Consider the following 25,360-nt stretch of genomic DNA (forward strand, 5'->3'; position numbering starts at 1 on the left):
CCAATTTTGCAGTTCATTAACACTGGTTTTAGAAGCTTTGGTTTGCATACAAAATTGATTACGGCAAGCACCATTATTTTGCATTATTAAAGAAAACCTACATGACATTGAGAAAATTATACCAGGTAATGAATTTTTAAGTTTTTGAAATACTCTACCTATACGTATTTTGCATTACATATTGAATTATTTTACTAATTAACAATTTACATTGTTAATATCTTTAGACTTCAACAAAGACAGTGTAGTTACAAGTTTGAATTGAAGCATGATATTGCACGGTTTCCTATTTTCATTTGAAGGTAAGGACTATAATAAGGACGCAATAAAACTGTTTTTCATTTTAATGGTAACACCAACACTTTTTTGTGATCTTCTTTTAATTTATTTTTGACTGAAAATCTAAAACTTTGTGTAGGGTTTTCAATTTTCATCACCAAAACAATGGAAGACTTTCAAAGCTCTATATGGAATTACGGGGAGAATTTATTTATGTTTAAAGCAACACTATGAACATATTGACTATTTTATCATTTTGTAGGAGCTTGAGTCACCTTATATTTCTGAGAATTTTATATTTAATTTATTTGTGATACTTTTATGTATTTATTTTTTTATGAATTTATTTTTTATACTTTAGGACCAAGGATAGGGCCACTCAAGGCTAGGAACATAGCCAATCAGAGCTAGGCTAGAAGAGGGTCAATCAGGGATAGGGACAAGGCTTGGATAAGGCCAATTAAGCGGGAATGGGCTTGGCTTGGCCCTTTAGGGCTTAAGGCTAAGGACAATAAGCATCAGCCCTAAATTAGGGTCAGGGCGGAAATGGCCTCAGATTAGAACATATAGGGATGTGTTTGGGATTGCACCCTTTCGCAACCCTAACTCAAATCGAAATCAATTTCAAAATTGCAAGATTCTGACGTCTAATTCCAGTTTCTTATGTCGATGTGCAGTATAATTGGATCTACAATCACGTACAAAAGATTCTTAAGGGCATTACAACCTATGTATAATATTTTGTCACGTACTACTGTGACAAAATATTGTTTTGCGCTATACTTAGAAGGAAAAAAGAAAAAAAAATAAAAAATCCAAGGATATGTTCAAGAAAAATAGTTATCGAGTTTGCATTAGTACATATATGTGGACTTCAATCCAAAACCTTAATATATGTGCGTAACAGCATATTACATTGATTTGGATTAGAAATTACAGAAAATGATTATTGTTTATTCATTGTCTCATTACCACACAGGTGAAATGATCAATAATGTCATTGAAGATTAGCTTGTTGGATTGGTGTTTAGAGAAATTGCATCTAGTACTGTAATGCATATAACAATAATGTGCCCGTTCGAAATTTGAAAATGAAGTTGATAAAAAAGAGATGGATTATTGTTTTTTCAATAAAAAAAAATGGATTATTGTTTTTTCGGTAAAAAAAAATGGATTATTGTTGAATGGTGAATTTTTTTATATCAGTTGTGCTCATATTTTGAATTTAGTTATTAAAAATGGTCTTGAAGTTTGTGGATACTCAATTGCAAAAATCGGGCCATAATGAGGTATGTAAGAAGCCCACCTAAAAGTATCCAACAATTTAAGCTATGTTGTGAATAAAAAAATTATTTCAATGTAAGAAAACTTTGTGTCTTGAAGTTGTTTTTCTTTGAAATTCTACATATCTCATGTTAATGACAGTTTTAGAATTCCAAAAAGCTTTTGAATGCTTAGAAAATTGGGACTTGAATTTTGCAAATGGATTGCAAAGATATGGTCTCAAATGAACAAGATTGAGAAAGTGCAAAACTATTATATAATTTTTTGGAAGTATTTAACAATGCCCCTAAAAAATTATCTAGATCACTTTACATCAATTTGAATTCTTATTTTTTTCTAAAGTCTAAGGAATTGAATCACTTTTGCTAGAATGATCAAAAAGTGAAGATCATATACGTCATTATATGGCATTAGTAATGATGGACAAATTTAAGAAGTATTAGAATAATGCAGAAAATGTTAATATATTTTTTATTGTTGCTATTGTTCTTGATCCTTGCATCAAATTAGCATTTGTGGAGGCTTGCTATTTGGAAACTTATTCTCAATTAATATGGAAATGAAGATTGGAGATATTAAGAATTTCATGAATCAGCTTTATAACTTTTACTAATCATTTGAAGTACCTCCTAATGCAATTGAAACTGCTTCAACTTCTAAATCTAATGATCTTTCAATGAATTTTGTGATAGATATTCAAAATAAGATTTTTTAGAAAATGAAAAACAAGATGAATTTACAAGTGGGAAATGAGTTGGATCATTAAATATTGAAGATTATTGTATATGGTAGAAATAATAGAGATGATTTTGATATTTTAAACTGGTAGAAGATTAATAGTTCAAGATTCCTCATTTTTAATAAAATGGTCTGAGACATTTTGTCAATTCTCGTTTCCATTGTAGCTTTAGAATTAGTTTGTGGCACTGACAATCGAATTCTAAACCAATTTCGCAGCTCATTAACACCACAGCTTGTCGAAGCTTTGGTGTGCACACAAGATTGGTTATGGCAAGCATCATTATCTTGCAATATTAAAGAAAACCTAGATGATCTTGAGAAGATCATAACAGGTAATGAATTTTTAATTTATTGAAATACTCTACTTACACGTATTATGCATTACAAATTGGATTATTTTACTAGTTAATATTTTACATTGTTAATATTTTTAGACTTCAATGAAGACAGCTTAGTTACAAGTTAGAATTGAAGCATGATATTGTATAATTTTATATTTTTCATTTGAAGGTAAGGACTATAGTAAGGATGCAATAAATTTTTTCTTCATTTTAATGGTAATACCAACACTTTTTGGTGATTTCTTTTAATTTATTGTTGCCTGAAAATTTAAAACTTTGTGTAAGGTTTTCAATTTCCATCACCAAAGCAATGGAAAAACTTTCAGAACTCAATATGGAGTTATGAAGTGTGAATTTATTTATGTTTAAAACAACACTATGAACTTATTTACTATTTTATCATTTTGTAAGAATTTGAATCATCTTCTATTACTATGAATTTTAGTTTTAATTTATTTAGTGATACTTTTATATATTTTATTTTTTTTTATGAATTGAGTTTTGATATTTTAGGATAAAGAAAGGACCAATCAAGGTCAGAGCCATTAATAGAATCAATCAAGGCTAGGGCTAAAAGAGGTCAATCAAGTCAACCACCCAATTAGGGTCAATCAGCGCGGGAATAGGCTTGGCTTAGCCCTGTAGGACTTAGGGCTAGGGACAGTAATCTTTGACCTTGAATTAGGGTCGGTGAGGGAACTAGCTCAAATTAGAACATATAGGACTGGGCTTGCACTTTTGCAGCCCTAACTCAAATGGAAATCAGATTCAAAGTTGCAAGATTCTGATTTCTGATTCCACTTTCTTATCTCCACTTGCAGTATAATTTTGGATCTACAACCATGTACAACTCGATTTGGAATGTTTATGGTATTGGTTTTTAGAAAGGGAAGGTTTTTAGTAAGGGAAGGAAATTTATTTATTTATTTATTTTTTTTTAGAATGAGGTTCATCCGAGCCGAGCTTGCGCGCACCACGACTACATCCTCAAGGCGCTTTTTATATAATTAATATAGGGGGGGCCTCCGCCCTGGCCCCAAGGAGATTCGAACTCTGACCTCCTATGTGGAAGCAAAGGGCTTTGCCAACTGAGCCATCCCTCCGGGTTAAGGGAAGGAAATTTTCCAAAGGACAAACAACAATCCCCATTCATATTAGTAGTAGATATTGTATTCCATAAGACCAAAGATCACGCAGACCATATCACATAAACACTGATAGAAGTATCGTCTAATGTACATAATCGTGGAGTTCAGCTTCAAACTTAATAAGAGGAAACAAGGAGGAACGCAAGGGAAACACCAAGGATCAAATGTCATCCACCACAGGTCAGTCCCAAGTCACTCATGATTCAGAATCTCGTATCCATAATGGAAAAGCTAACAACAACCATCTTCAAGACACAAAGAAATAAATAAATTGCAAAGCAAACCCAGCTAAATCTAAAGCCAGAAAAAGAAACCAAACTGTGCACTTGGTACGCAGAATCTCCAGACATGAGAGGAAAGAACAGGGGCAGCAATGTTCTTAGGCCACAGGTGCTGGTGCAGCAGGCTTCGGGTTGAGGAGTGGTTGAAGTGCCTTCACTACAATGGTCATGTTTGGCCGGAACTCAGATTCATACTGCACACACAAAGCTGCCACAGCCGCCAGCTGCATCAACCAAATACCATCACAATACCTTGTTAGCTTCTAAATTATCTGCCCACAATCCAATAATCCCTAAATGAAAGTTTCTATTTATGAAACCCCGTTAATACCACAAAATTCATCAAACATGGATTTAAAATAAAATTTTAAAATAAAAACAAAAAGAACAAGGCACCCAATATAAGTTCAGCCTGCAGCAATGCACAAGAACACCATCTGAGAAAAATATGAATAGGAGATCAATACCACGGAAATCAATGAAATAATAAATGCCAGTACCAATTCTCAAAACCAAATATTGTTCTTATTCCATAGCAATTATCCTTTCAGAAGTTCACTGCCTCGCCATGTTCCACGTCAACACATGGCTGAGAATTCCACAAGGAAGCATCTTCCTACATTACTGGTCAACACTGCATCTTACCATGAAAGTTAACAGTAGAAAATAGAAATATCTTTTTTCCATTTAAACAACAAAGTTTCCTAGTTGACTTCTCTGCAGGTTGTTAGAACATGGAGCATTAAAGAAATATCACTCATAGATTTTGGTATTACTGAATCGAGGCATAACTAGGCAGCTCCTTATCTTTCATCACATTTTCCCATCAAACTCTGTCTAAATGCCCCCATCATTGGGTAAGCATTTCTCTTTTATTAATGGCATTTTAACAAAATGAATTTTGAGCAAAAAATTCTAGGAAATGAGACATGAAACTGAATAAACTGACTTATTTGGAAAGAAACTAGATAAATGATCAGCATATTAATTGGCCAACATGGATAATGTTATCACGACAAACTGTGGGGTATGTGTGTGAAAGTGAACAAACTGACTTATTTGAAAAGAAAACAGATAAAAAACCAGCAGCAGCACAACCATCAACCAACACGGACAAGATTATCAAGAAAAACCGTGTTCAAGCATGATAATTATCAGTGCCTGGGAGCCGCCCAGCAAATGGTTGCCAAATTACTCAAGATGCCCAGACAGAAAATATGAAGAAAAGTAAAAACTTGAAAAAAGGGGGTAAAAAGGAAAACAGCGAAGATGAGGAGAAAACCCCGTGAAGAGGATGTGAATTATTAGTATTAATTTCTTTCAAATAAAATAAATAAATTAAAGATACGGGGAGAATAAGCAGGGGCTGCCATAAAAGATGTTGCAGCAGCAGCAGCAAAAGATTTCCAGGTGGGATTCATTTGATAAATTAAAAAGTAGAAAATTAGACATTTTGAGTTTTATTTGTTGACTCATATTTCATGTTAAAGATATAGAATGTTTATGTTACATGCATAACCTTGTCAGTAAATGCAAACCAAAGCCGCACCCTGGCACCAAGGTGCCAGGGCACCACCTTAATTTTCCCTGGCAACATAGCAACTATATATATATATATATATATATGGTCTATTTCTGAAGTGTTGGGTACAATGCAGCTTGTGTGTGCCTGCAACCTCCAAGCTAAATCATTACACCAAGAACTCAAAGCCCATGTCAACCTACTTCACAAGTTCATTCAGTACAGATTCAGGTTCTTAGTATACAGTTCAGAACACGCCAAGAACCCCCAGGATTGGCAGTGGGCATCTACAATTAATAGTACTGAAGAGGAGGAAAAAATATTAATTTCTTTGGGTGAATCCACAATCAATAACAAGATGCCAAAAACGAGAAAATGGAAGCAAACTCCAGGCTAAGATATAGACCTAATGAGAATCGAAAAGGAAACATATAAACCTCAGTCAAAAGAATAAGCTGTATCCTTGGGAAGTCTACAAAAGGATTAGAGGAAAACTAGGAGATCTTAGAGCTAATATCATTACAAATGGCCTTCTACATCTGTTCTAGAAAATGGGAATTGGAACTTCTTTTTTCTTGGTAATTGGATTTGGAAGTTCATCTTCTTAGATTATACTCCAGACAAACATCAGAGATATTGCTGCCAAAAACCAGTATACCAGTAGGCTCACCAACGGAGGAGCCTTCAGAGGAGGAGAGCAGTGAGTGCCATTTGCAAACAACATGGAGGGAACATATACTGCAGGACCAGATGGAAGCAAATGATCTATGCCAAATGGAGCAGGAAAAGGGGCAGAAGAAAAAAAAGTTGCATGTCCTCGTCACCATTCCAGAAGAAATTCCATGATGGAGAGACCTGAATTCCACATTGAAAGAGAACGCATCAGGTAGGAAGGTAGAGGTTCAAGGTTCTCAAGTTAGTGAAGGAGTGATGGGTTACAGCCTTTGAAGCAAATGAGCTTGGCCCACAGGGCAGGGGGAAGGGGAAGCATAAAAATGCCAAGCCAAGGGGGTGGTGAAAGAACCAAGGCAGAACGGGAGCCAAACAGTCTTGTCCAAGACATGGAGATGGTTTTAGTTTTTGTGTTTTCCATTAATTTTTACGGGGATGGGATGTCGGCTTGGGAGGGAAGAGAGATGGAGGTTAACTAATGAATGGAATGATCTACGGACATGACATGTCCAAATTGTTGTTCTCTATTAGGTTTATACATTCTTAGAAAATACAGTGGCTTCCTAATATTTTACTTATTTTATTATTCCTTTAAAACAGTTACCAGCACTCTGTATTGCTATATCTCCAAGCAAGAAATTGTTTAATATTTAATAGATCAACACAAAATCCCTTCCATTTGTATCATCGTGAACATCATAGTTTTGCTTAAAAACACAACTCACAAGTTGTAATGCTCATAAGAAGTTTATGTAACCATGTTCCCATCTCACCCTGGAAAATTTTCCCATGTTTAACTGGATTCCAACAGTGACTAGCGAAATTTCCCTAAAATCAAAATGCACGAATTACCCAGTTTGATGGATCCGGTGCACATTGCTGACTATGGGAAAGAATAAATATTAATTTAATTCATCGAACAAAAATACCCAATGAAGGATAAGCATATTATGTATGTCTGTGTGTTAGTGGAAGAGAGAGAGTGACAGACCTTTGCAACTCCTTTTGGAGGATATTCTCCTTTCAGTTTTGTATCAACACATTGTTTAACCTTGTCCTCACTCAGTCTTGGTGTTGCCTAGTCCAAAATCAGAAAAGGTGTTAACAAAGTAGATAAGGACTGAGTGGTGCAAAACTAGCCAAGGGAAAAAAATGCATCATTACACCTTATCAAATTATCATTACAGGGAAACATCAATAGAGTCAAAGGCTCACCCAAGTAACAAGACTCTGCTGACCACGAGGCATTGTATGGTCCACAGGTTTTCTACCAGTTAAAAGCTCCAAAAGCACCACCCCAAAGCTATATACATCACTCTTTTGTGTCAGTTGACCAGTCATCGCATACCTATGTAAGATCTCATTCATCAGTGTGATCCATACAGAAGGATGTATGAATAATAAACACACAACAGAAATGCAACATGGAAATTAAAAGAGGGAGGTCATAAAGTTTTGGAGGCATGAAAGACCATCAACTAATAATAGGTAGTAAAGTAAACCATTCCTTCTAGCTTAACCATAAGTGTCCAACCTTGCAAATACACAAGCACCATCTGATAGTCTTTTCTAACATCTGAAATTTGCACATTTTCTCAATGGCTTAATTTTCTCCTGGAACAGATCATTCTGCAATAAACCTTGGCCAGATTTGACTCTTCATCTACTGATGTAAAAGTAGACCACTTGATGCAGCACGATTTGAGATGTAGCCCTAAATGCGCGATTTTTCAGTCCATATTCTAGATTCAATCAAACTGATCTATCTTGGTTCAAGTTCTGGCCTAACCAGCTTATATTTAAGGAATTTATTTGCTGTCAAGATAGCTGATTTAAAGAGAGATTATTTCCCTGGATTATCAGATTGATGGTTTGCTAATTTGCAGGAGAGGACAACCAATAGTGTGGGCCCACTGCCAGCTAGATAGTGAATAGTGATTGATATCGAAAAGACCTTCAGTGAAAAGAAGTAACACAGACCAGAGAATGGGTCTCCGATGGTAGACTTAACAATGAGAAAAGTAGGGGAATAAGGAGGGAAAGGAAATCACATGATAGAAAGGGGGAAGGAGGGAGGAAAAGGTGCTCATACACACAACAGCCACATAGGCTCTCACAAACATAAACTCAAGTCATAGTTTCCAGTCTGAAATTGAATCCAAATACAACCTATTCAAAAGAAGAAGAAAAATTCAACTAATAGAGGAAACCCCCCCCCCCCCCCAAATTAAATAAACACAAGAACCAAAACCATCTACACAAAACGAGCCCAGTTAAGTACCTAACAAGTAGAGCATAATGACAAACATTCATAAATGCAATAATAAGAATTAACAAATTGTCAAGAAACCCCCAATTGTAGCACATGGAGCAAATGAAGTTTCTATATTAGCTTATCAACTGAAGTATAGTGCCATAACCAAATCCTCATCCATAGAGAGCAAAGCATGAATCCTTAAATTGAAAAACAGAACCTTGAAGGGAATTATTAAACAAATCAGAGGCATAAGATTCAGCAGCCTACTCTGGAGCATGATAACCAAAGGTCCCCAAAACTCGAGTTGAATGAAGACGAGCAGCCATGTCGGGAGCCTGGTTTGAAAGGTTGAAGTCTGCAATTTTGGCCTTGAAGTCTTCAAATATGAGGACATTGCTTGATCTGATATCTCGGTGTATTATAGAAGGTGAAACTTTCTCGTGCAAGTACTCCAGTCCCCTAGCTGCACTAACAGCAATCCTTACACGCTGCATCCAGTCCAGCACAGGACCTGGCTGTGCACCTTGGACTCCCTTTCGTCCTACAATTAGATAAACACACTTAAAATCCAAGCCAAGCCAAGAAAGTAATTCAAGATGGTAAAAGTTGTCAAGATCACAGGTTGAAAATCTCTCTCCTAACACCATACCATGCAAAATGTCATGCAAAGATCCCATGGTTGCAAACTCATATGCCAACACACGGAGATTTCCTTCTACACAGTATCCAAGCAACTCAACAAGATTGTCATGCTTCAGTCTTGACACCATGGAAACCTGAAGTCAGGAAAATAAAATAATCAAAAATGAAAGACAGCCAAAAGAAGAGAGGTGCTAAAGAATCCAATCCCATCTATTAACATGACATCTACAATATGAACCTAGTTTAAAAAAGAGTGAATTTTAGACTATCATGTAAGCTTCTATACCTGAGTCAAAAACTCAGTATTGGACTCTGGCTCAGATGAAACATCAAGCTTTTTTATAGCCACCGCCCTTTCATTGTTTAACGTTGCATAATATACTCTTCCGTATGATCCTTCACCAATCAGTGCCTTTGATCCAAAATTGTCAGTCTTTTCCTTTATTTCATCTAAAGACAATGCAGGTACTTCAATAAGTGGTGGCGCTTTCAATGCTTCAGCCTTGGCAGGAGCAGATGCCTTGGGACCTCTTTGGTTTCCTGATAGGCACCAAGTAAATAGTTAAAACTTAAAAACAGGGGGATAAGAAACAGAAATAAAGCATGAATGACCTGCTGAACCTGAAACAAACATATGAAATGGTGAATGCAGATCCAAAACATTTTCTTGTATGATATTTGAATAAAAGGAAGATGACACAAAGAGGAGTCTCTATGAAGATGAACATGATTCCAGAAACAGAACTTCCATATTTTCCTAGTGGTAAAGCACCATTGATGCATGTCCACCCCTTGATTTGGGCTCATGCTCCTTAGAGTAGACCTAAGTTTGGGTTATACAGGTTATGGACCTATGATGATATGATCCCATGGGTTTAAAGTGTAATAGACCTACTATATGGCTTAAAATAAGGGTACAAAGTTAGAGCAATTTAGTTTAAATGTGGTTTAATTAGGAATCAGTTGATACAAGACTTTATTTTTATTTTCTTTTATTATTATTATTTTTTTTTTTGGGGTGGGGGATAAACAAATAATTTCATTACCAACAGCCTTGAAGGGGAAGAGAGAGATGTACAAGAAAGAGAAAGCAGGTGTCTAGAAGTTAGAAACAGCCTGGAACTAGAGCAGCTAAAACTAGAGAAGAGGGGGGAGGCGACCAGAGACAACTAGTCAGAAAAAAGTAGAACCAAGACCCGAGGTAACAATATTCAATCTATTCCTTGGAGTTCCAAAACCTGGGGGGGTGCACTTGGAGTCCAGCAAAGACATCAAAACAGATGGCCTTCCAAATCGCATCCATCTCATAACTCATAAGGTTCCGTTCCCACCATAAGTGGGAAAAGAAAGCACCAAAAACCAGCTTACCGACTACATCACAAATAGAGGTAAAAGGATCTCAAAAGCAAGGACCAATCCCTGAGAAAGCCAAAGGAACACCTAGAGCGAGGCCAGATAGAAACGGTGGCTTCCCCCCAACCCCAAGATAAAGGGGGAGAAAGGGCAAGCAAAGAAGAGATGGTTAATGTCTTCAAGGCAATTCCAGCAAAGAATGAAGTTGAGATTGACAAAGAGGAGCCTGTGGTTAAGGAAAGCTTGGGTGGGAAGGAAATGGTTAAGGGTTCTCCAGACAATGAATGGACGGCAAGGAATGAGGCCCTTGAACCAAACCAAAGAGAACGTAAAGGCAAGGGAGGTTGGACCAGATTTGAGAGAGACTTAAAGGGAGAGGGGAGGGGTGACCCAAGAATTCCCAGAGAAATCGGAGAGCATAGTGGGTTTTGGATGCGGGTCAAGTAGACTTGGTGAGGCCCTAGAAAGGTGTAAAGGATGCCCAAAGGGTGCCAAGGATAAAGAAAGGAGGTGCAGGATCCATTCCCGAACAAGATGGAGGTGGCAGAGAAGGCAAGGGGTCTTAGGAGGAGTTTCCTCTAGACCTAGGAAGGGTTAGAAGGGAGGAAGACAGTCCAACTATCCAAATGGAGTTGAATCTCAGAAGGTAGGAGTAAACCTAACTGACCTAGATGGAATCATGTTTGGTGGAGATTTTCCAAATGAATATCAACAAGTTGGCAATGTTATAATCACAAACCTGCAAAACCCAAGGCCACCTTCAGATTTGGGGAGGCATATGAAGGCCCAACTGATGGGGTGGAGGAAGCAAGAGGATTCTTGGCCTTTCCAAAGGAACACGCAAAAGAGGGACTCCATAGCTCTAATTGTGGCTTTGGGAATGGAGAAGAAGCCAAACTCGTAGAGATAGGAGGACTGCAAGACCGATCAGATCAACACAACCCTACCCTCGAAGGAGAGAAACTTTCCTTTCAAGAGTTGGAGCTTCTTATGAATTTGGTCAAGCATAGGGGAGCAATGGTGATCGGTAAGCATGCCAGGGATCAAGGGGAAACCTAGGTAGGTGACAAGGAGGGTGCTAAAAGAGAAAGTGATGAGGTATAAGAAGTAGGCTTTGGTAGAATTAAAGACACCAGTCAAGAACAAGAGGGATTTATCCAAGTAACTACGTGTGCTAACAACTTAACTAGCTGGTTTTAGTAACTAGTTAACTAGCTAGTAGGACTGTTAGCTAGGTGGTAAATAATTAGTTAGGTTTTAGGAACTGGTTTCCTATTTTATTGCATTCCATTTTGTCCTAATTGTATTTGAGCTTTGTCCTTAGGCTAATTTCAGCCCCCCTAGTGATGTAGATCACAAGCACATATGCACCAACAGGAACAAGCCACCAAACCAGCCCAGAAAAGCTGTTGGATGCAACTGCTGTAGAGGCAGCCCGGCCTGATATTGTAGTAAGTTTTTGTTGGTTTTGATGGAACATCACATAAAGTAGCCCTATCTCACATAGCTAAAGAAGAAAAATGACAAAAAACACTGTTCACATCGCTATTAACCTAAGAATGTCAAAGCCAACTTTTGCATTGTTTAGGAATGCTTTGTAGAAGACTTTGTGAACCCATCAATTGGAGAAAGATTCTATCCTAATGCTGTTATATTACATTGTAAGAGAATCTAGGAGTTTCTAATCTCATATTTGTTACAACTTACGAATTTCCATTTTGACTCTTTCAGCAAGTTTCTATTCTAGTTGCTTAGCCTTTTTTTAGTAGTTTGTATTTACTTAAATTCCTATTTGTTAACAATTACATTTTAGCATGGCTGAGATAAATTGGATGGTCTTAGCCATGTGTAGTCCAGAAGTTGCCTAATATAGTTTACTTTTTGTTATCCTTGTTGCTTGTTTGACAAGTTATCTCCCTAGGATAATTTCTTTTTTAGTAGATTTAGGAGATCCTATGCAATCTATGCATATTTACTTTTTCTTCTTGCTGTAATTTAGTAAGAGCAGTTTGTAATCTATAAATAAAGAATAATAGGGGAGAGTCATGCATGCAAGCTCTCTCCATCTTTCTCCTTTTTGCCTTCTTCTTCTTCTTCTTCTTCTTCTTTCTGAATTTCTTTCAATCCCTAGTAATCTATGCATATTTACTTTTCTTCTTGCTGTAATTTAGTAAGAGCAGTTGGTAATCTATAAATAAAGAATAATAGGGGACACTCATGCATGCAAGCTCTTTCCCTCTTTATCCTTTTCATCTTCTTCTTCTTCTTCTTCTTCTTCTTCTTCTTCTTCTTCTTCTTCTTCTTTCTGAATTTCTTTCAATCCCTAGGCCGATTACAGGTACTAAAATCCTAACATGGCATCGGACCACCTATAATCAGCTTAGGGACATCTTCTTTTTCCCTCAACTGCTCAGTTTTTTTCTACTTTTATTTTTATCTGCTGCGCAGCCATCCTTCCCTTCTGATGAAAACCAGAATCTAGGGTCTGATTAATTGAAGAAAGTGCCCTAGATCTAGGTCCACCCTCAGGATCCTCTTCAACAGAATCAACAGTCAATGAGAGTTTAGAGTACCCTATGGTTGAAGGAATAGGACTGTTTTGGAAGTTCTAGGGCCTGGTTAGGAGCTAGGATTTTGCAAGACAAGCCCAATACCTTGCTGTCCTCTTGTATTCACATTTGAATATTCAAATTTAGGGTTTTACGAGGATTAGGGTTTCTAGGGTTTCAAGTGGAGTTAGGGCTGATTGTTCAAGAGGTAATAAGGAAGTTAATCCTAAGGGGTTTAAGGTTTGAATGAGTGGTTTGAGAGTTTGGTTGAAGTTAGGGTTAGGTTCCTAGGGTTCAAGCAAAGTGACTGTAAATAGGGCATTCTAGGGTTTTAAGGACAGGGAAAAGGATTGAATGGGGGATTGAAGGTAGGGGACATGTAGGGGAACTTGATTCCTAAAGAGGGTGGGGAATTGAGTAAGTGAATAGGGAATTCTTGAAGGAAACCAGGTCTTGCATTAGGCGTATTTAGTAATTTCCCTAGACTCAGGGTTTGCCGAGGAAATCCAGCAAAAGGTAAGGATGTTTCAGCAGTTCTAGAGCTTGCTGTAACTGGAAATCAGATCTGAATTCTTTCTGCAAACTGCAGTCCAGATTTGAATCTAGAAATAAAAGCCAAAATTAGGGTTTAGGGTGGGTTCGGCCAGTGTGGGTTTTGGTCTATCTTGCTGGTTTTGTAAGTTCAAAAGTGGGTTTCAAGGTTTTAGAGAGTTTAAGCAGGTATGGTTCAACTAACTTAGGGTTTCAGAAGTTCTAAAATTCTGCAGAACTCTTCCAAGGTAGAAGATGAATTGCAGAAAATTTCTGGGTAAGGGAAATAAGGCTGATTGGGGAAAGTAACTGTAGGAGTATGTTCTACAGCTTGGTGCAATCCTATGGGAGGGTGAGAGGCCTAAAGGGGGGGCTGGGAATGGGAGGGGTTTGCTGCATCGCAGGGAAGAAGGGGAAAGCGGGAGGGCAGCCATTGCTAGGAGAGGGGCTAGAGTTTGACTAAAATTGAAGGGGAAGTGTGAGGGCGTACTTGCGATGGGGTTGGGGCAGGTTTCTAGGTCTAGCCGTCTAGGCAAGAAGGGAGGGGGAAAGGAAGCTACGTTGGTGATGGGATGGGCTCTAGGCTGTGCAGGAAAGGGGGGAAGGGTTGGGGGAGCTGCTGTAATTACTTGTGGATGGAGGTTGATGTGCTTAATTGCTTTGATGACTTGAATGCATGATTGCAATGAAGGATGGAAGATTAGAATACTCTCAATAGACAACCGCAGGGACCCCCTCAAAGGAACCTTGCCAACCACTCAGGCAATAAATTCTTCATTTATCAAAACTGAAAATTGCATTGCATGAATAGGCTATTTATAGCCTTAAAAAAAACTCTGACTAGGGTTGGGAATCCCTAATAGATAAGGATCCCAACTCTTGACCAAAACACTAAAAATTGAATTAAATTACAACAAGACCACAACCCTTATAACAGAATCTTACTAAAACACACTTTATGCTAATTAAGATAACTTAGGACTCAATCAACAACATTAACTAAAAATAGAACTCCCTAAACAAAACAAACTCCTAAAAGGTAAGAACCCCTTGGATAAGCATCTTATCTTATCCACAACTAGCTAATTTGTAATGGGCTTGGACTCTTCATAACTCAAAAATTTACTAACCCAAATTAAAAAAAATAAGAAATAAAATTAGATCCATAAGCCTTGGATCGAGGGGATTCAATCTATACCCATATTGAGCCCTAAAATGTCTAGAAAATGACTAAAATACCCTTGAGGGGGATTCAGCCAGCTTCAAATTGGCTTATTTGGTCTGAGTTTTGGGCCCAATTGGGGGGGGGGGTCAACTTGTGTTCACATCAATTCATCAATTCTAGGGGATTAAGGTTAGGTAAGATTATGCTGTCATGACTTCTGGAATTTCCAGACGCTGCAAGTGGGAAAGGAAGAAGACAAAGAAAAGAAAGAAAGAGGGGCTGGAATTGTTGGTCTACGGCTTTTTTTTTTTTTGGGGGGGGGGGGGGGGTTGTGGGGAGGGGATAAGGAATTAGGGTTGGGAATGGGAATGGAGGCTGCCACAGGGTTTGGGAGGGGGTTCGGATGACTTGCAATGGGGGGAAAAAGGGCTGGGAACTAAGCTAGGGTTAGGGAGGGGTAAGGAAGGGCTGCAGATGAGAGGGAGAAGTGGGAACGGACTGGAATTGGGGTGCGGCTAAGTACTTACTCAAGGGTGCAGGAATTTAGGGCTTTACAAACTTCAGCAGAAATTCTTTCTACAGCTGCTGCAAGTCCCCCCAGGAAACCCATGACTCCATCAGTTGCTTCGTTCAAACTCAATCAATTTTATTAATCATAAACTCTGAAGATTACATTATAGTAAGGCTTATTTATAGCCTTTAGAAGTAACTCACACTAGGACTCTAATTTAGAGAACAATTCAAACTGAAACTCCTATTTGCTTGAGGACTCTTACTCAAGCAAAGATTGATGTAAACTAAATCCTGGACCGCAAATGAGGGCCCAAGGGATTTACCAGCACCCTACAGCCCAACCAGCAACCCTAGTAATTTTGTTGAAGCATAGGATATTCTGGTAATTTTGCCAATTTCATCGTGTCCTAGGCTTGGATCCCATTGAGTCTAGTTTGTCATCTGGACCCTAGATCTACTTTTATTCTCACTTGGATTAGTATTTTGTGAGTTATTGCCAAGTAATTGTCTAGGTGTGGTTCTCAGTTGTGTTGGGATCCCCTAATTTGAGTCCAATTTTATTCTACTTTTTATTGGGACTCCATATCAACTCTTAGAATTTGGATTGGAGTCCTCTACGGTAAGTTATGGAGGTTTCTTGCGCAAGTTAAAGTCCTAGTCAATTAGAAGTTAAAGAGTTAGAATTGATTAGCCAATTAGAGTTCAAATTGGTTATCCAACTTTGAGTCCTTATATTTCTTTTTAGAGGCTATAAATAAATGCTCCCTTCTCTAGAAAAAAGCAAGTGGAATTGAATAAGAAATTGGGAACCTTGAGAAGGCCATGGCAAATTTGAGATTGAAAGTGCATCTTCTTCAAGTGAAGCCATTGTTCTTTAATTCCAGCAGTCCTATTCCATCTTCAAGTAAGTAAACAACACCTAACCCCATCCCTAGCTTTCCCTCTTCTTCCCATCTATCGCATCCTTCTTTTTTATTTTCGTGAATTTTCTTGAAATTTCGGACTTTTCTAGATCTGTCTCAAACTTTAGGAACCTCATCCCCACAACCCTACATTGTGGATCCCAATTTGACCCTATTTTGACCTTCCAATTTCAAGAAATAATTATCTTCTTGAATTTTTGTACTTCCTAAGACCCTAAAAACAGGAACCTTAATATCTACCAATAGCACCCAACCTCCCCCCAACCAAACTCGGGGAATCATATCCTTATACTATTACCTAGACTCCGTCCAAGTTTTAACCCATTCTAACACCTATAGACCCAAGCTCCCATCTCAAGGAATTTCCCATATCTCCTATGGGTTGGATTTCATATCATATATTTGAGGGAAAAACATTAACCTAACCTCAAAAAAAATATCACAGAGGAACCCGGCATTCCCTAAATTCCCAAAACCCTATCCGAACCTAGCCCTAGACATTTCGTAACCCTAGAACCCCACATCCAACCCATTCCCTTCAACCACAAGGTATTCTGAACCCTAATTGACTATTGATTCTAATGAAGAGGATTCTAGAGTGAACATAAATCTAGGGCAACATCAAAACAAGCCAAACCCTAGAATTTTGTTTACATCAAGGATTCTTTCATATCTCACTCTAGAAGAGTCAATTGAAATATAATAGTAGATATGGAATCCTTGCAAGAAGTAGGACAAAACTAGATAACTACTTCACAACTTAGGAATCCTGATGGACCTAACCTAACAAGGACTCTTTAATAACTTGACAGATAATGATTCAAACTCAAAAGTAAAAGTAGATATACGGTCCCACAAACATACTGCACCCAACTAGACCATAAGTGCACTCAACCAAAATAGTGCAAAACTACCAAAATACCCCTGCTGGTACTAGAAGGCCATAGGGTTTGGGGAAGCTACTCTAGGCCGTTGGCCCTGGATCTGGTTCACATCAGCTACATTAACCCATGTCTTGAGATCGCTCTTTGACAACTTACAAGGTAATTTCTTAATACATCTAGAAAAACCCAGAGGGATGGATTCGTGATCTAAGAAGACTCCAAGATCAGCTCAAGTTCTTCTATGGATGAAAAGATAATCGTATGCTGCTGTTCTGATGCTATGTCTACACTATCAAATGGATTCTGATCTGCACTACAAAGACCCCTGGACTGGACAGCAGTTTTTCCTGGTAACCTTAACTGAAACTTTCTGCAATTGTCACTGCACTTCGGCTGAGGTATTTCCTGCCCTGTTTTTTTTTTTTCTTCCATTGCTGCTACAGTTTGGTTAGTATTGTGACTGCTTTAATTGCTGCTGCCCCAGTTTCATTGAGTCATTATAGTCTGGAAAAACTTTTGCTGGTGCCATATTGCTTTCTTATTGCTGCCATTATTTGTTTCAAATGATATAGTTCCTTTGAGATTTTTTTATTTTTCACATGGTATTGTTGTCCTGCTTATCTAAATCGACTTGGGCCCTGTTTTTCCCTGCCACTTTGTTTACCATAATTGACTTCAATTGTGTTATTCTTCTGGTAGATGGAATTATGGTAAAAGATCAGTAGTTCTGCTGCCCTATTTACCAGAATCAACATCAATTCACTATTCATCTAGTAAATAAGGAGGTTGCTTTGTGATTATTAATATTCAACTTGTGAACAACAGAATGCTATTGGTGCATTGGATTATTTGATGTCCTACATTGCTACTACAAATTTGTTGCAGTTAATTTTCTTTCAGTTAATTTGCTATTTTTATGGATCTTTGGGACATACTAGTTACCAGCTCATCCTCTAATATATTCAACACCTTAATATTTGTTGGTGGTTCCCTTACTACTACATGGTTTGATGTTGTTATGTTATGAGTACTACTTTTCCTGTTGCCCTATTTGAGTTGTTGCTAGCAGTTCAGACTTTTCTTATGTAATGACTGGAACTCTGGAGGTCCTTGTACCTACCTAGTTTCATAAAGTAACATAGTTCCTTAGAAGACACTTTTTTTGGTATTCGGCTGCCATTATTTGTCCACATGTAATGCTAGACGTGAGGGGGAGAATGAAGATTTGTTCTATAACTACTCAAGACTTTGGAACAGTATTATTTGTGGAGACTTTTATACTAAGATGGTATTCTACAACATTACCTACCAACTTGGTCACTTTTACCTACCTACTTGATCAAAGTAACCCACAATGCCTTTTATCTACCTGCTTGGTCCACAGTAACCCACATTGCCTTTTAGCTACCTACTTGATCAGTAGTAATTCATCCTATCATACCTACCTACTTGGTCCATAGTAACTCATACTGTCTTTTCCCTACCTACTTGGTTCTCACAGTAACCTACATTTGACTTGTAGAAACCTTTGTTTGAGGCTCTATTTCTGCCTTTGGTTGAGCAAAACTACCATCTTCTACCTAACTTTTGTGGCCGTTGAAGCTACACATTTTATCTACTTCTGTGAACATGGAGCTTACTTTCTTTTGTGGAGATTCCACCCTGCTAGCAGCATTATTTGGATAGTGCCCTCGATATAATTGTTATTCCACTCATGGATATGGTTCATCTTCACCCCCGTCTATTATTCTTATTGTTGAATGGTTTGTTTGGTATAAAGATTGTTTACTTAAGTTACTGAAGTTCTTTCGGTGTCTACTCTTGCTACTAGTGCTCAACAATGATGAAGTCTTTTTTCTTTTTTTAACATGTTGTCGTTATTCCAAGTTGGAGCCCTTGATTTGTATACTCCAGCTTGTGGGGGAGTGGTTGATTGTTAAATCTTAGCATGGACAAGATATCGTAAGTAATCTTAGCCATATGCAGTTGAGAAGTAGCCTACTATAGTTTATTTTACATTTTCCTTGTTGCTTGGTTGACAAAGTTATCTATCTCTCTAGGTTAATTTCCTTTTAGTGATTTGGGAGATCCTATGTAATCTATGAATATTTACTTTTTCTTTTTGCCATAATTTAGTTTAGGAAAGTCTTCTTAAACTAGAGTAATTTGTAATCTATAAATACAGCATAATAGGGGAGAGTCTCATCAAGGTAATCTCTCCCCTTTCTACTTTCCGCCTTCCCCTTCTTCTATTCTTCTTCTTCTTTTTGAATTTCCTTTCAGCCCCTAGCTGATTACAGGTATTGGAATCCTAACACCTATCTTTGAGACTTCCTGTTTCTTGTAAAGCTTTAGCTAAGCTATGTATAGGCTTTTTTATTGCCATAAGAAAAAAGACTTAAGTGAAATTGAATTTGCGGCCTACTAACCTCAGTTATGGAGTAAAATCCATGTTCAATAGCTTAGATAGCTGTGGGTGAGAGACCCAGGCAAAGACAGCCCATCCCCCTTTCTTCTTCTATATCATCCTCACCTTCTTATCCTTTTATATTCTCTCATATATAAACAGAAACAAGGGAAAATAAATAGAGTTTTTTACATGCACCCCCTTAAAAACCATACAAAACATGAGGCACTCCCTTCAAAAACCAATCCTTACGTATAGGCCCTCCAAAATTGACAGTGAGACACGCAGTTGAGAAAAGGCTGTTATTATTCAAATATGATTTTTTTAAATGACTATATTACCCTCATAGGGGGTAATATGACCATTTTACAGTCAACTAAAATGAAAACTCAAATAAGCTTTTTCTTTGCCAAAAAAAGAAAGAAAAAACCCAAATGAAGACTAAGTTTACTCTTCTTCCTCCTCCTTCCATCTGCTCAAACCTGAAAATCCTCCACCCTCAGAGCTTCCCCTTCCCTACCCCTATAGCAACACCTTTCCCGATCCACCCCAGCCACCTTCCCAACCCCTGACAATTCCTTGATCAGACAAGAACTTGTTTAAAAAAAAGAGAAAAATAGAGCAGAGGGGTTCAGCCTTGTTGCAGAAGAAGAATCAACTTCTCAGGTCATCGATTCTAAGACGGAGGAAGTGGATGGAACCAGAATTCTTCCTTTCTTTTCTTTTCATCTTCTTCTTCTTTTTTGGCCTGGTTTTGTTTTTCCTTTTTCTTATTCTTCTCTGATTAAACCTGATGAGTGATCAACGGATCAAACCCATCAGGAAGGACAAGAAGGAAGAGCACAGGCAGCTGGGACTCCTGAGGACAAGTAGCCATGGAGACCATATGGTCTTCAAAATAGTAGGCCGTCTCCACTTCTCTTTTTGAACAGTAAGCAAACAATGCAGCATCGTAAGCCCCCAGGCTAGGAGAAATGTTGTATTTTTCCATGGTCTTGGCTAATTCAAAAGTGAAGTCAGCATCCCCTTTAGCAATGAAGTCTTGCCATTGGCTTGTTAATGCTTTCATAGGTTTGAAATTGTTGGCTAACATGTGATCCAATACCCCAAAACCATAATCAAGCACAGCATCACTAGATGAATCCAAGGCTTTTTTTCAACGATGCCAAGGAATTTCAAAGAGAGCTGGAGCAGAGATAGAGTAGGGTGTAGAAGTGGTACTGATTGAGATGGAAGTTTTGGGAGATCGCATTCTCATAAAGGGAGATAGCACTAGAGAGGTCCTTCTTCGAGCAGGTGTCCAGATCATAAGGTAACTAGCTTTCAAGAATTTGGTTCTTCCTCTTGTTCTTTTGTTTTTCACCTGATCCGCATTCTCCATGGTTGTTACTTTTGAAGCTGATACCATAGAAAAAAATTTGAGGGAAACACAAGTTTCGACTAGGTGAAAATGGGAAACCTAGGTGGAAAACTGGGAAATTTCAAGGAAACTTAGGACTTTTTTGTGCAAGTTTCGACATGAAGTTTCGACAAGTTTTAGGGAGTATTTTAGGGTGAGACTCCTCGCATTTAAGCTAATTAGAGTATAAAGAACACATTGGTTGTATTTTGCTTAAAAAATCAATGTAAATATGTCATTTAATGTACATAACATCAATATAGAGTTGTCCGAGAAGTACATTATAAACTTAACTACTTAAGTACATAACATTCAATATATAATTTCTAACTTCAAAACATCAAATACAAAGTAATTGACAATAAAAGGAAAGTATAACTCAGTGCCAAGAGGAGTGCCTTGGTAGATCCATCCTGTGAGCTAAGTAGTACTATACCGATAACATCCTCTCCTCTAACCAATGAACATAAACATCCCATGACATTTTATGCCTATGGTTGTCAAGGTAATCGACAATTGTAACTTTATAAGTCTGGTCATCAACATGCCTAAGATAACCAGTCTGAGGGAATACGCAATTTGGATAGGAAAGTCCTGATGGAGGGGGTATTTGAGGAAACATGAAATAAACAAAAAAAATTGAAAATATGGGAAAGCTACGAAACTTGCAAGGAAAAATCCTAGGTTTCCTTGAAATCTCCCAGGTTTCCACTAAATTTCCCATGTTTCCCACGAAATTTGGGAATTTTTTTCCCTCATGAACCAGCCGGTTTAGCTAGGTTGAACCAGGTTTCGACAAGTTCGACGAAATTTCAACGGTTTCGATCGAAAGTTGGGATTTTTTGGGTCCCCTATTTTTTCATTTAGAGGTTCCCAAAATGGGAAATTTTAGTGGAAATTTCGCAAGTTTTGATGGAATTTTGTTCTATGGCTGATACAAACTGTGAAAGCATCTAGCTTAATGGTGATCGAGTTTCAGTGGGTGTTTCTAGTCATTAGAGACCTAAACCCTAAACAAATTTAATAGCATCAAAATCTTCGGCAATGAAAAAGCTTTTGTAATCTCATCAGTTTGCAAGAGAAATCCACCAATCTAAATGACACCTCCAACCTCTAGAATTTTAAGCAGAGGAACTGAATTTTTAGCACTTTTGTTCTAAATTCAAAATAGGTCAATGGAATACAATCTAACTGGTATTGGTTTATTTTTGTATGTTAGAATAGGCCATAGTTGTTTCAGAGGGTGACTTTTGATCTACTTCTTTTTCTTAAGGGAAAGGTTATATCATCTGACCTGGGAAACTGAAGTATGGCACTCCCATATTTTTTGCATTCTTCAACAAAGCTATTAATTTTTTTTAAAAATATTAGTAATAAATTTATAACTTTTAAAGCTGTTATGACATCAATTACAAAGCCATTGTTGGTGGCTGAAACAAATTGACCGTAAACTAATTGATTGCAAAATATGCATTCTTCAATAATAGTTCAGTTATCACACTCAAACTCAACCTTGACCTTATCACAGCACCGAAATTTGATAAGTTTCTGATACTGTGTAAAAGCCTGCTTCACTAGTATTATCTTTAACATATTAATAGCTCATTACCCAAGGCCATTTGTAGCATCAGTGACATCTAGATTACTACTCTTCCACAACTGCATGAAAACTTCATAACATTAATTTATTAACCAATCTAATTATTCTAAGCACCAAGAATTTCCTTACAGCTACATAATCCAAGACTTTATTTTCCTAATATGATAATTGAACTTCAACGATCCATCACAAAAATCAACAATATTGGTTGGAAAATGCTATATGTATTTCCATGCTGTACCATTCCATACAAAACATACACCCCCTTATATTAATCAATGCATGGAAGTTGGATCAAAGCAAAAACATTTTGATTCATATTTTCCTTTCTGAACTTTTGGCCAAATACCAGTAACTTACCATCTGCATGTTCTTTTGGGCTTTTGAGGAGTTCGTCTTCAGGTGAATGGTAAGACTCCTCTACTTGACAGGTGCAACAGAGCCACTTACGCATCTTTCCCCTGTGCCTTAAATGAATGTGTTGATTATCAGGGACAAAGAAACCAGGAGGAGATGCATGTGCCTGGGATGCCACAGTCACCTCATTAGCTTAACTTGTAATAGTGATGCACGACATTTTTCTTACAAACTATTCTCTACATTTTATAGGTTAGCTTCAGTTACAATAGAAAAATATAGGGAAGATTACGTGATTAACCACTTTTAGGTTTTTCTTTACAAAAATAATCACTCAATGTTTCACTTAACAAAACTAATTAAACCTAAGTTTGGGATTACAAAATTAGCCAAAATAGTGATTTTTCATTCATTTGGACATTTTTACCCCTAAAATTTATCATATCAATATGGGGATAAAAATGTCCAAAGAGAATGATAAATTATTGACTTTCTCCTTTTGAACAAAATAATGATTTTCTTTTTCCAATGTAGTAAGTTTTAAGGGTTAAAAATGTCAAAGGAATGAAAAATCACTACTTTGGCTAGTTTTGTAAACCCAAATTTAGTTTTAGCTAGTTTTGTTAAGTAAAACATTAAGTAATTATTTTTTTAAAGGAAAACCTAAAAGTGGTTAATCACATAATTTTCCCAAAAATATACTAACCAATCATTTTGAGAAAAATTAAAAACTCGAAAACTGATTAAAATATCATGCAAAAAGCTTCTAATCAAGGTTCTCTTCATGGAAATAAGAGCTAAAACCAGATGCAGAATTGATTTATTTGTGAGCAAATTGATCGAAGAAAAGTAAGAATTAATCGTCAAAGCATTCAAATTACTAATAGTTCCAAACACCTGTCAAATATGGTAATAGACAAATAATAAATAAACTTTGAAATTCACCAATGCTCACCAGAAACCTAGGCCGCTGGATTCTGTGCTCCATGAGAGAACACAATTGGCACAGGACAATTACAGGAAAAGAATTATTAGAGGGAAACAATATCAAGGCAACAATTCACCAATTCCTACAAGCCCAGTTGTCAGATGAACAAGAAAAACCAAAATGATTACAAATGAAGAATCAATAGCGGACTCCAAATGACCAATGCAGGTCCCTGGAAAAGAACCAAATCAATTCACACAACCATCAAGCGGAAAACACACCAAGCAGATTTTCAGAACCCATAATCTACAACGAAGGAACAAAGGAACAGATCCCTGATCCCTTCAGAGTTCTTTTGTTCAAATCGCACCCAATTCGACACGACCCATGAAGAATCAATCCAAACACAGATAAGAAACAAAATAACCTAGACAGAAACAGAATCGATAAATGGGGGATAAAAACGGAAATGGATATACAAATTCCCCATTCAAAGATTTGATCGAAGGGGAGAATAAAAGGGAAAGGGGAGAGGAAAAATAGTTCACCTGGTTTCTGGCGTCTGTTTCTGCTGAGCGACGCCCTCCGAAATCGAAAAATAAGGTGAGAACAGATAATTAAAGATGATTTCTGGAGAAGCAAGCCAAGAAAGGAAACGATGGGAAGGTGGATGAAATTGAAGCTTTTTCTCCCCCTCTCCCTCTCTCTCTCTTTGGCTATTAGCTAATTTCGTTCTGTACCCGTTCGGCTTTGGCCCTTTCGGGCAGTTCGTTCACAGCTGAATAGGTCCCACCACACTTAAAGTTTGTTTATTATAAATAATCATCAACGTGACCTCCTGATCTGTCATATTTTCCCGGGAAATATATTTCTAATGAACCATTTTTTTATTTAATTTAAATTTATAAATAGAAAAGGTTTTTTTTTTTTTTTCTTGATCGTCATCAATTCCAGTAAACTGAAGAAGGTATGATAGAGATGGAGGTTCACACCCATGACCTTTTTGGGCTTAGTGTCCCTACATCACACAGATTGTTATTAGCCTACCACTATACTAAAAGCACATCTGCGTAAGGTACATTATATTTCTTTCTTTCTTTTACCTGTTTTTTTAAACAATAGCTTCTATATATAGGGTTAGGGTAATTTGTATAAGGAATCCAGATCATCTCTGGGTCAAGACAGCACTCTGTGCTCCCCAATAGCTTTACAAGTTACAACCACAAAATACAGTGGGGTTCATTGGTGTAGAAAAAAAAACTCATTTTTCTACTTGTGGGCCCTACTTTTTTGGGGGGATAAAGGTAGCTCTATATTACAAATTTTAAAAATCAAAGGTTTATAGATGATAGAATTTTTATTTTTTGTAACAAAGACACTTTATACGTAGGGAAATTGGGGAGAGGGATATTACATATGCCGCCGGTAAGGATTAAACCCACAATGTCTTCACTGAGAGGTGATGTTCTCAACCACTCACTATCCTTCCATTGGTGACAATAGATTTTTTTTGCCATTAGCATCATTTCTAATAAGATGGGAAAAAGCTTCAGGGAGACAAAGGGGGTGAAGATGGAGTTCATG

General features: G+C 37.4%; 1 protein-coding gene across 2 annotated transcripts; it reads right to left on the bottom strand.

The window, feature by feature from the left end:
* Positions 1 to 3,860: 3,860 nt before the first annotated feature.
* On the bottom strand, positions 3,861 to 24,539 carry LOC149019107 (protein CYTOSOLIC ABA RECEPTOR KINASE 5-like). Of its 2 annotated transcripts, XM_089153175.1 has the most exons (9): positions 24,325 to 24,539; positions 23,804 to 23,825; positions 22,852 to 23,014; positions 9,454 to 9,707; positions 9,175 to 9,301; positions 8,793 to 9,066; positions 7,484 to 7,616; positions 7,260 to 7,346; positions 3,861 to 4,298 (listed from the first exon to the last, which is right to left on the bottom strand). In XM_089153175.1, exons 3-9 carry the CDS (start codon positions 22,943 to 22,945, stop codon positions 4,173 to 4,175), a joined length of 1,095 nt encoding a protein of 364 aa, XP_089009301.1. In that variant the 5' UTR covers positions 22,946 to 23,014; positions 23,804 to 23,825; positions 24,325 to 24,539; the 3' UTR covers positions 3,861 to 4,172. The 2 variants fall into 2 exon arrangements, with proteins under 2 accessions (XP_089009301.1, XP_089009300.1); XM_089153174.1 differs by lacking the exon at positions 23,804 to 23,825 and having other exon boundaries at positions 24,325 to 24,415.
* Positions 24,540 to 25,360: the final 821 nt, after the last annotated feature.

This window comes from Hakea prostrata, chromosome 4 (assembly GCF_041222555.1).
Source record: "Hakea prostrata isolate BN-2017 chromosome 4, UWA_Hpros_2, whole genome shotgun sequence".
NCBI classification, from domain to species: domain Eukaryota; kingdom Viridiplantae; phylum Streptophyta; class Magnoliopsida; order Proteales; family Proteaceae; genus Hakea; species Hakea prostrata.